This window comes from Haplochromis burtoni, unplaced genomic scaffold (assembly GCF_018398535.1).
Source record: "Haplochromis burtoni strain Fernald_Lab_line unplaced genomic scaffold, NCSU_Asbu1 Contig_84, whole genome shotgun sequence".
Lineage (NCBI taxonomy): Eukaryota > Metazoa > Chordata > Actinopteri > Cichliformes > Cichlidae > Haplochromis > Haplochromis burtoni.
The window spans coordinates 860,768-873,047 of NW_024582445.1; the positions used below are offsets into that span (position 1 = coordinate 860,768).

Below are 12,280 nucleotides of genomic sequence, written 5' to 3' on the forward strand. Positions count from 1 at the left end.
TGTGTGTGTGTGTGTGTGTGTGTGTGTGTGTGTGTGTGTGTGTGTGTGTGTGTGTGTGTCAAATTTGAGACGGCAGGAGATTTGAAAGTTCAGAAATTAACACACACTTGATCTGTTATAATATCAAAATCTAAAGCCAAAGTCTTGTTTGTGTTCAGAACAGCTTTTTCCATAACCAGCTTTGAGCATCAGTATCGTGGGATATATCAAGTTTAAAGTAGCAAAACTTCACTAATGCAGGGTCTGTGATGTAGATCATCAGAAACAACGACTGCTACCGGAGAACTTTGATCTGTTTTCTGATCATTTGCTGGAGAAGACTTCAAAAGGTGCATTTTAGGTAAACTTTCCAGGGAGATCACCATGTGGGATAGGTGGCTGGTCAAAACAAGTTAGAGCTCATGGAAGGTCTTATTTGTACCTATATGTTCTCTACCACCCCGTCTTTTAGCAATGATTCCATCACTGTCTAAACAATTTTCTAATAAACCATAACTTAACTGTCACTAATGGCTCTGAAATGGAAGAATTACATTTGTTCACATGTTCTTTTAAGTGGTTTGGATAAAAAAAAAACTGGATCAAAGAACATCAGGTACTTGAGACGCTGTTTTTTTTTTTTTTTAATCTTTCCAATTTGAGCACACAGAATTTATTTTATATAGAATATCTCCTGGAGTAACTTAACATGTGGAGTGGCAACTATTGATTACTTTAAAATCATTGATAATCCTTTGGTCATTAGGAGAAACACACAATAGCAGGTCAACAAAGCAAAACTCATTTCTGATATTGTCGTCACCGGCAGGCGGGTGGCATGAATGCCCAACTTTGTGAACATGATCATTTGAGACTGACACAATGTAGGATTTTCAAATTGATGCCATCTACTAAAAATCTTGGACAGGAATCTCAGTGATCTTGACCTCAAGGACAGAGGTCAAGTTTTCTGAAAATCTTGCAGACATGAAAACTTAAGAAACCCAGGATTGGTGGCCATTTTTTTTACTTTCAGGCTTATATGTTTGAATCAGTTGCATGAACTAGATTGCTGTAGATCCTATAATTAAACTTTCCAGTTCCTTTTTCCCTTGGTTTTACACATCTCCTCCTCCTTTGGCTCACTATCTTTCTCCTACTTTGTTTGTTGGAAAAACAAACCCTGTGTTTCCACAGTAAACGATTTAGTTGAGTGCTAAACTGGAAATCCAATAAATATATTCCAAATAATGTGAAAAAAGCAGCACATCACAAACTTCTCTGTCAGCTGGGACAAATTGCTCCTGTTTGACTTGTTTACTGGTTCATTCAGCCTTCATTAGAACTACACAAATTCAGTTCAGTTATTAGTACATTGCTGGGGGCTGAATATTTCTATGCCGTTTTTCTTCTCGCTAACTGACTCTCTGCTGACATCCATAGATGCATCAGCTGCAGTGGTGGGCGGTCCCGCGTCTCCTCTCGCAGTGCAGGTGTCTGACGTGAACAAGGACTACGTTTTCCTGACTTGGCAGCCGCCCAGCGCTGATGGAGCTTCACCTGTGCAGGGATATTATGTGGAACGGTGAGAATCGCGATGTACCGCTTACTTCAAATATTCCGTTGGGTTCAAATGAATCAGGTAAAACAAAGTGAAAGCTGACACTGAAAGTTTATTTCAGACCTTTGAAAACTAGCTGACAGTGTTGGCAAATCAAAAGTCCACTGAGCAGGTGTTTATCCTGTTGACATAGAAATGTGCTTCTTTGTATATTTTAGGATTTCTAGATTTTCCCTTTTAAAAAGTTAATGATTTAACAGCTTTGGTGCAATCACATCCAGCTGCACTTTCTTTCCAAATGTGTCCACACACTGTTAGATTTCAACAAACCCGAGCATGTCCCAGGGCTAGAGGTGAGGTACACCCCACCTCTGTATTCGGACAAATTTTTCCTATCATTTTCTATATTACACAACACTGTCCAGAAGACAGAGTGTCACGGTCCTAGTGACCCAGTGTTTTGTGTTATTATTAGTTTTTGATTACATCATGGTTTATCACTGTTAGTGTTGTGGTTTCTGTTTTGTATTTCTAGCGCTCTAAGTTCTGCAGTATTTCTTGATTTCTAGTTCTTGGGTTTTGTTCATGTGCCCTTTATGTTCAGTGTAGGTTTAGTTCTGTCTTCATGTTTATTTTCTTGTTCCCCAGTCAGTCGTGTCTCATGTCACTCCTGTCCCTGTGCTCCGTGTTCCCTCTGTTCAGTATCAACTCCGTGCACTTGTGCCTGTCGTGTGGTTCCTGTTTTATTTTGATAGTCTTGTGTTCTGTGTTCAGTGTTTGGAACTTTGCTTTACTCCTGTCTCGTTACGTCTGATTAGTCCCAGCTGTGTTTCCACCCGTTTCCATGCTCTCGGTTTTCAACCTGTGTATTGTAGTCCTCACACACACTGAGCAAGTGTGCTGTCACGTTGTACCTTAACTACTCTGTGTGTTTTTCCTCCATGCTCCTTGTAGTTGTTTCCCAGTTTAGTTCCTTAGCTTCCCAGTGTCTTAGTGTTTTGATTTTAGTTCGTATTTCTAGTTCCTCGCTTTAAAGCTTTGTTTTTTGTATGAAGAGTCATTTACAGCCAAAATAAAGCTGCCTTCTTTAGTTCACTCCTTCATTGTCCGTGAGTCCTGCATTTGGGTCCTACATCCTGCCTGCCACACAGCAAACCATGGCATCGAGTCACCTTCATGTTTTTTACATATTGCAAATGCAATGTCAGGGTTTCTTTTTCTTTCTTTTTTTAACCTTGAAAATTGACTGATGAAATTTCGATTGTCAGAACTGTTTTTGTTTTGTTTTTTCATTGTGTTCATATTGATTTTTACATTAAGCTTCTTCATTAAGTCATTGCTTGGTTGGTGATTTATCATGTCATTTAAATATTAATTAAAATGACAGCTGATTATGTCATTTAAACAGGCACTTAATCAACTGATGAACTGTGAGACAATTAGTCTGACTACGCTACCTTTTCAGACTGTGTGCATGTTTGAATTCAGTAAAACAACGAAAGAAAAGTATTGACGAAAAGATTACAGGTTTTCATTGCCAGAAATATCCAGCACAGAGATTGGATCTCCTACAGTGAGCTCACGTTGATTTGGCATTCATTAAAATGCTTATTTTAGATTGGACTCACAGTGATTTCCTGTACTGCAAGTCAACATGTGACCAACAGTAAGCCTACACTGCTAACCCTTCTGTGTGCTTCTGCTGCTGAGGAATTTGAATTGGACATATTAAGTTGGCAGAGCCCTAATGAGATGGATGGTATACATGGTAATTATCAACCCTCAACTGTGTGTTAACAGCAGACTCAAAGGCTCTCTGAGGAGAACAGCTACTGGAGCTATCACCAAAATCAATCAGTCAGGATCACCTGAACATGCGTGCTCATATATTTGCATTTCTGCATTTCATGTTCGTTTGTGTATTTTCTTCTTTAGTCACAGCACACAGCTCTAAACGCTACTGGTTACTGAACAACGAAACAAAGTGTAGGATACTTCCCAGTTCCCTAGCAACCCCCCCGTCTGGTTAGAAAAGTGGCAACAGTTTGTCATTGATGTTGTACAATTTGAGCCTGGACTTGTACTTAAAAAACATTTTTGTTCTGTTTTTGGAGCCTTGTTATTTTCGCGATGCTCTCTGGTCACAATTATACTCTTTTGTGGCGTACATACTGGCTGTTATGTGGGATAAAGTGTTTCAGAATTGGTGTTATAATATTGTACCCCGCAGACTGCAACTAGTGTTGTTCAAACACAATGGGTTAGTTCTTTGTTTTTCTTGTACAATTTTTTTTTTCTTTATTACTGTATTTTCAGGACTGACTTCTCCCTCGCACCGTGTGTCCTTTTCAGATGTGACCTCAGCCAGGGTGAGTGGGGGCGCTGCAATGTGGATATTCAAAAGATTTGCCATTACCCAGTGTTCGGGCTGAAGGAAGGAACTCTGTACCAGTTCAGAGTACGTAGTGTGAACCAGGCCGGTGCAGGGCGCCCCTCCAAAGCCACGAAGCCTGTCGTCACTGCAGACCCCCTGGAACACACCAGGACTATGGGTAACACATTAAACATCAACACTGACATATAAAAAGCTGTAAAATGTGTTAATGTTGCTGGTTTTTCCTGCATCGTCTAATTTATTTGTGGAGTGAAATTTAAACCTGACCAGCAGAATACCTCAAGAGCTTTGTCTTTTTGGCATCTGATATCATAAATAATGCCAAAGTATGCACAACAAATATGCATGAGTGCTTAAGTGGAGGAACTTTCCCCGATTAATTAGCAAGTGGAAAAAACACTCTCCTGAAATTCCTTAAATTACTGAATCAGGCTTTGCGATGCAGTTGTATTTATTCCTTAATCATGATTAATTAATTGTTTGAGTTCATAAAAGAAGATAAATAAATAAAGAAATGTTCCCAGTCTCTAAGATGTCATTTTCTCTCTTGGGCAGCCTTGATGATGTAAGATCACAGGCACTAAAACTGTCCTATCAGTTAGCTGTCAGGTTCATGTACTTCATGTGGTTTGTAAAAATGGGGGAACTTGCATGACACATCAAAGTGTTTTTCTTTGGTAGAACTTTTGGATGTCTGACAAAAGATGCATAAAGATGCTTTTCTGGCTCTAGAGAAAGTTGGTCTACTTTGAAAACCAAAAATGTAAGATTATAGAGTCAGAAGGAAGAAGAATTTCTTCTCATACCTTGAGATTTTCATCTGGACTTTACTGACTTAAATCTCTGACTAAACTGTTGGCTTTCAAGCTGCATTGTGGGTAATGAGAGGAAAACATGGCGTGTGCCAGAGTGAAAAGGTGCCAGTGTATCATTATTTCCTTCATTCAGACTAATGTTAGGTCACCTTTATTTATATAGTACATTTCAAATAAGAGCTGTTGACTCATAGCTCCACATGAACAGACTCCTGCTTCCTAGAAAAGATCCTTGAAGTTTCAGCACTTTTCTACATATTTCAATTTATGGTCTTTTGAGAGCCAGAGTCAAAGAAAGTTTAAATTCCTCCACTAAACATAGCAGACATCATCAAGCACTGTGGTTTGCAAATGCAGTTGCTCCATAAGTGCTATTGGAGGACAAATGCCTACCAAATCAGCACAATGGGTGGGTTTACCACTGTTATCAAGGGGTACTTTACATAGCTAGCACCCTGCCCCAAGGACAACAACTTAAAATACCTTTGGATTCAGGTGGATATGGTTGTCTCCAGTGAGAGATTAGAGAAAAAATATGTTCCCTCTCGCTTGTAGTTAGTTAGAGTGGACCTAATGGCAGAAAAAAGATAGAAATGCAGCTTAATCATTGGGCAATTCTGTCTGAAATCGGGCTCAAAATCGTATGCAGCTGTTGGGTTGTTGCTGACTGTGATCGCAGCATATGATTTAAATTATTTTCGAACACATCAAGCCATTGAGCGACCCCTGCGCCTTTTCATGGAAGCATCTGCGTGCACTATGTATCCCCACTTATTTATTCAGGCTTTTCCTTTAATTTGTCACTCATCTGCATCTACAAATGACTACAGAGAGCATCAACAATGCATTATCAGTTCTTTCCTACTGTTTATTCACCTCATCTGCCTCAGTTGCCATGTTACACCTGCAAGGAAATCAGCACTACCAGAGAGAACAGATGTAGGTGTGCAGATTTAGATCTCACTTTATAGAGCCGCGGGCTTTTGCAGTTGTTTCTCTGACAGCTTCTTAATTACATTGTGGGGTAGAACACATTATTTCCTAAAAGATTACGTATTTTAAAGCTTTTCTGTTTGGTCAACGGCGTAATGTTGGAATGATGGGAGCAATTAATAAGATGCGATGTGGATCGTGGAGTGTGTGCGTGCCTGTGTGTAACTGGGAGGACAGATGGACTCTGGTCAGATGCTGTGGATCATTAAACACAGATGAAGGACAGACAGAAGGCTGACTTGCCTCCGGCCTGCTCTCCATCCTCCCATGTCGGTCTAGCTCACTTCTTTGTGTCTCTCTGAGTCTGACTTTCTTATCAGTGGCTGCTCCTCTAACATTAATACAATAATACTGTTATCGCAAGCTCATATATAACTTCATTACCCTGGTACCACGTTCCTTTCTATCCTCTCTATCTTCAACCTATATCTATCTGTTTTGTTCTCCTTTCACAGTGGTTACAGTGGACAGAGGAAGGACCATTACTATCACAAAAGATGAACTGGAAGGTGAGAACCTTTATTTTTATTTCAGTGCATAATTTTGTCAGAAAAACAAGCCACTTGAACATTTTCCCCATTGATTTAAAACAGCATCCATGTTTTACCGGCACGCATGGTGCCTCCTTTATGCCTGTAGGATCCCTCGGGGTTTGTGGCTTAATGCATCTTCATATTATATTTAACAATGAGCTGCAGTAATTGTATGACTGTAGCAATGAGCATTTGCTCCATTTACAGAACTGAAAAGAATGAACAATCCCTGGCGGTGTCCTGGTAAATGCACATAATAGCTCGAGCTAGTGTGAATGCCTGTGAAGAGGGCTGATAACCTTGGCAATGTAACCCACGGACAGATAAAAAGGAAAGCGGGAGGAGGAATTTGTGTTTGTGGAGCCATCTAAAACATGTAGCACAGGGAGTCCATTTATACTCTCTTTATTCTGTTCTCCAGGGGAGGTTTAGAGCAGAAGGAGTGTATACATGTATAACAAAGAAGTGCATGTGTGCAGCTTTTAACAGAAGTGAAATGACATAGCACTGCAACATCCTGAACTTCTAAGATCAGTCTCCATACAGACTGACTCTGTTGCAGTACACATAACTTCGGACACTCCCTTGTCCAGATTGTATGTTGTTTGTAGAATGAAGAATCAGAATATTTGAAAGGTTATATGCTGTAGAGCTGTGGGAGGGTTGGAGAGAAACTAAGCCGAATGAATGTGATGTATGTTGTTTGCTAATGCTGTCTCACTGACCTTTGTTCCTCTAAAATTAAACTTGGATCCCTTTTTTATTATTTATGATCTATAAAAAATTGTGACGTTTGGAGGTCTGACCTTTGTTTGACTTTTGAAGGTGGAGTGCATGGCATGAAAAGTTTGAGAGCCACTAAATTATGGTCTCTAAGTTCAATGAAAGAGGAAACTTTCTCCCTTATTTTGGCTTTCTGAAAAGGGGAGGCTAGCCTCCAGATTAGAAAAGTGAGCTAAAAAAGTCACAACCAAAACAGGATGTCACTTTTGTAGTTAATAAAAAAGGCATCTAACTCTTCCTTATTATTGAGTTTATGGTCTCAAGCTCTAGTTTCAAAGTCTTCTGTATTATGTAAGTTTACATTTAGAGTTGCATTTAAAGTTAAATATGTTGTAGATAAAATAGGGTATTGGAAAACTGTAAACTGAGAGAAACAGCTAGCTAGTTTTTATTAATTTCAACAAAAGCAAAATATAAAAATGACAGTGTACTTTTATAAGTGGCTTCATAAGTACTTTGAATCGATCCCGTTGAACTGCCAAGCTAATCTTGGCTTGATCTTCATCTTGGGGACCCTGATTTACAAAATTATACCATATCACCCTATTAGACCACTTCACTCTCGCACTGCAGGCCTACTTGTTGTTCCTAGAGTATTTAAAAGTAGAATGGGAGGCAGAGCCTTCAGTTTTCAGGCCCCTCTTCTGTGGAACCAGCTTCCAGTTTGGATTCGGGAGACAGACACTATCTCTACTTTCAAGATTAGGCTTAAAACTTTCCTTTTTGCTAAAGCATATAGTTAGGGCTGGACCAGGTGACCCTGAATCCTCCCTTAGTTATGCTGCAATAGACGTAGGCTGCCGGGGGATTCCCATGATGCATTGAGTTTTTCCTTTCCAGTCACCTTTCTCACTCACTATGTATTAATAGACCTCTCTGCATTGAATCATATCTGTTATTAACCTCTGTCTCTCTTCCACAGCATGTCTTTTATCTTGTCTTCCTTCTCTCACCCCAACCGGTCGCAGCAGATAGCCCCGCGCTTCCCTGAGCCTGGTTCTGCTGGAGGTTTCTTCCTGTTAAAAGGGAGTTTTTCCTTCCCACTGTCGCCAAAGTGCTTGCTCATAGGGGGTCATATGATTGTTGGGTTTTTCTCTGTATCTATGAAGCGCCTTGAGGTGACTTTTGTTGTGATTTGGCGCTATATAAATAAAATTGAATTGAAATTGAATTGAATCTCGATGTTGTATTCATTATGTTTGAGGCCATATATTCATCGGCACTGGGCAAAGACTATAGGAGCCCAGGGTTTTAATGACCTCATATGATCACTGAAAAAAGAATTAAGGTTAAAGTTGGCATTGGTTTCACTTAGCAGACAAAGATGTCAGGTTGTAAGTTTTATGAAATTCATTTCAGTTTTATTTAAATAGCGCAAAGTCACAATGGTTACCTCAGAGAACTCTATATTACAGAGGACCCCCCCAAAATGAGCATGCACTTGGTGACAGTGGGAAGAAAAAACTCCATTCTAACAGGAAGAAATCTTCGCCACAGTTCCCAGACATGTATTGTTGTTCGTTTCCTTTTGTGTACAGTATACACACCGAATGGGAGAAAACTTCAGTCTGCCATGTTGAATCATTACGTGTAAATAATAAAATGCTAAACACTTTTATGTTTGACATTTAAAGATGTGCTGCAGTCATCTTCTTTTGAACTGAGATCAGGTGACTGACTTCACCAATCAGGTGCATTCCACTTACTGTCCCTAAATGCTCATTTTAGCTGCACATTAAACATAATTTTCCTACTGCTTGGTTGTTTAAAAAGAAAAAAAGAGTGCATTAAAATGACTATATTGTTTGGCTTCAAACAGAGTTTGATTAAGCACTTTAAGAGCCACAAAAATCAAATCATTTCCCTTAAATTAGCATATTCAACAGTCAAACAATACAGCATTGAATAAACAGATAAATGTTCAAAAGAAATGTAAATGCAAAAACAGTAAAGCTGCAAAGTACATAAACCATTTAGAGACCAAAAAATATTCACTGTGATTAACATCCCTCTTATGGACAATATTTGATCATTTGATTACCAAGTATTGTTGGCTTGTTGTACAAGCCTGTGCTTTAAAACTCAGTCCTGGAGGCATTGTTATGCTCATTATGAAGCACATGTGTGGGGTTATTAGTGATGGCTTGGCTTTTACTGTGTACTTGTTTGTTTGTTTGTTTGTTTGTTTGTTTGTTTGTTTGTTTGTTTGTTTGTTTGTTTGTTTGTTTATAGAGCTCTATCAGGGATCTTTGGGTTCTTATAATAAATGTAAAACTGGTGTTAGTTGTTCTTTTAGCCTGTTCTTGTCTTTCTGGAGCAACAAATGAAAGAAATGCAAGCATGCATTAAATAGAGGAGGTGAAATATGTTATAATTACTCTCTCATCTACCCCGCTGAGAAAACCCGTACAACCACCGATGAGCCTGCTTAATAATATCTGTGTTCTCAGTAAACTTTCATTTCTCTTCACATATACCACACAAATATGTGTATGTCTTCACAGTTTCACAGCATTCATTAAAAATAGTCCCCTCCCAGAAAATAGGTTTAAGCAGCTTATCATTGCTTTTGTCTGTCATCAGCAGATTTTACTACATGGCTTTATGGTTTTTTCCGTAACCGCTGCAGCACTACATGAATTTTTTTTTTAAAGCACAGTGTGTCCTGCTGCTCAGATACTCCTCTGTATACTAACAAAGGTTTGCTGCCTCTACCATCCCTCTCTCTTCACTACTCTTTCAGCTGTGGAGCTCTTCTCTGATCCACACTGCAGCTCTACAAACTCTACAAGGAATACAAACGTGCAGAGACAGATGGGACACTTCTGGCTAAACCTGAACACTTCTATTGTCCTTGAATCATTTGGAGTGTCACTGAAAGTATTTGACTACATGTTATCTGCTATACTTAGGTATTAGAAAAGGAGGTGAGACTGGGGTAGCCAGGTGCTGTGCACACATTCAGCAGCAAAGCATTTTAAGAGAAAGAGAATCAAACACAGCTTCACAGCCAACACTTTTTTGGATTTTCATTCTCATTGACCTTGTTCTAACTTTTGCATTTGTCATCCTCCGCCTCCTACTCCTGTCTTTGCTCTCTAGGTCGAATCAAAGCTCCTTTTCCTCCCACAAATGTCCACGCCTGCGAGGTGAGCGACACCTACGTGGTGCTGAGCTGGACCGAGCCTGAACCCAGAGGCAGGGAGCCGCTCACCTTCTACGTGGAGCGGGTCAGTCACGGCACATAAATATTCATATTACAACAACTCAGAAGACTCTGACCGAGGGTCTTGGTTAAACCTCTTTCATCTTATGAGCTCATAGGTGAAGTTTTAGTGCATCTACTAAAAATCATTTTTAGATCAATTACATCCGAACATAATTTAAACTTGGAGAAAAATCTCCAATCTTTGTAGCAGCCAGTAGAAAATCTCCTCACAGCGACTTGAAACTGGTCACTATAACATATCAGAGATTTATTATCAAGCTGATTTGTTTTGATCCGCTATTTGAAAAAGTGGCCTGCTCTGGGAGTCAGGGTTAATCTGAAGTCATGTGATATGTTGTCTGAAGAACTGCAAACTAAAATTGCAATGATAACTGTTCATGCCAGAAGAGGAGAAAAACTGAAAGATTAGGACATCATGATTAGATTTTAGATTTCTAAGATGGCTGGATAATTGAGATAAACTTATACAGTTTAATTTACAAATCTGAGAAATGAGACTGATTACCTTCTGTGAAGTTTTACAAATTGGCTTTTATTTCATTTTAAAAAGACCTGCCTCTGAATTAAAAATATATGCATATGTGGGAAATGGGACAGCAGTAAAATGTTAAACATTCATTTGAGCCGAAGCTCCTTAACTCCATAATTATAGATTAAGAAAATGTAATGGGCCTATGTAAGTTGAAAACCCAGCAGAATTTTCACCAGAGTCTGCAGCTTCTGCACTTTACGAAGCAGTATATCATGTTTCAGCTAATTGCTTCCATTTTACTGCAGCTTTAGTGTTTTGGTTCAGTCTCGAGTCACATAGCATCACACATCATTGTTGCCTGCAGCATGCATACAGCTGTTTTTAGCAACAATAGACTTGATGTACTTTACCTACTCTGTACCAAACAGAATACAATGATTGCATCTAGCTGGCAACCACAGTATTCAGCAACTTAAAACCTCAGCAGACGACAGAGAGCAATCCAGACCTGATAGAGCAGTGATTTTTATACCTTCAGGTTTCCAACAAAAGTTTCATGTTGCTCTGTAGATGCTGGATTAATAGTTCCATCTTAAGGAAGCGATGATCCAGAAAACATCTACACCTTTAAGATTTCTGAACAAACACGCACCTACTATGGTAAAAGACATTAAAAAATATCTACATTTAAATTACAATTAGATATAAACTCACCTGGCTACTCTGCTAAGTAAATCTTTTCAAGTTCATATATCTACGTTTATCACATTGCAGCATCTAAATGCATTTAGATGCTGCAATCACAGAATTGGGAAGAAAGGGAATTTAAGTGACTTTAAACATGGAATAGTTGTTGTCACAAGATGGGCTGGTGTAATTATTATAGAAAGTGCAAATCTACTTGGATTTTCACACAAAACCAGCCCAGTTGTTTAAAGAGAATGGTCTGAAGAAAAAAAAAAGAAAATGTCTAGTAAGTGTCAATTCTCTGTGTGGAAATATCCTGTTGATGCCAGAGGCCAGAAGACATTGGCTGAAACTCACAGCAAGGCAACAGAAACTCAAATAACCATTCCCTATAACCAAGTTATGCAGAAGAGCTTCTCTGAACAATCAATATGTCAGACCTTGAAGCACATTGGCTACATCAGCAGAAGACCACATGGTGTGGTGCTTCTTAACAGCACATGTCTATCACTCTATGACCACAGTGTACACATTTTCACAATGCTCATGCCATCTAAACTGGGTTCTTTAATACTACAGTGAGTTAAATGGCTGTGCTTTGAATCATGGATGTGTTGCTGATAAACTGCAGCATCTGTGTGATGCTATCACGTCAATATGGATCAAACTCTGTTACAGTATGCAGCAGCACACTGTATGAATTCACAAAGAGGACCCAAAATGCAGACACCAGGGAACGTGGAACAAACCTTTAACGTTGACAGGAAGCGAGCCGTTTATTCAAGCTGGTAAAACATTACAAAACAAAAGGCAGACGTGAAACTAAACAATAA

The 12,280-nt window shown here is 39.2% G+C and overlaps 1 protein-coding gene across 2 annotated transcripts in view; it reads left to right on the top strand.

The window, feature by feature from the left end:
* myom3 (myomesin 3) overlaps positions 1-12,280 on the top strand; it is a 72,267-nt gene that overhangs the window by 30,639 nt on the left and 29,348 nt on the right. For both annotated transcript variants that reach the window (XM_005925534.2, XM_042222347.1), the window contains 4 exons: positions 1,423-1,564; positions 3,893-4,092; positions 6,199-6,252; positions 10,162-10,289. In XM_005925534.2, the coding sequence (XP_005925596.1) occupies positions 1,423-1,564; positions 3,893-4,092; positions 6,199-6,252; positions 10,162-10,289 (524 nt within the window). The remainder of the gene's footprint in view (positions 1-1,422; positions 1,565-3,892; positions 4,093-6,198; positions 6,253-10,161; positions 10,290-12,280) is intronic.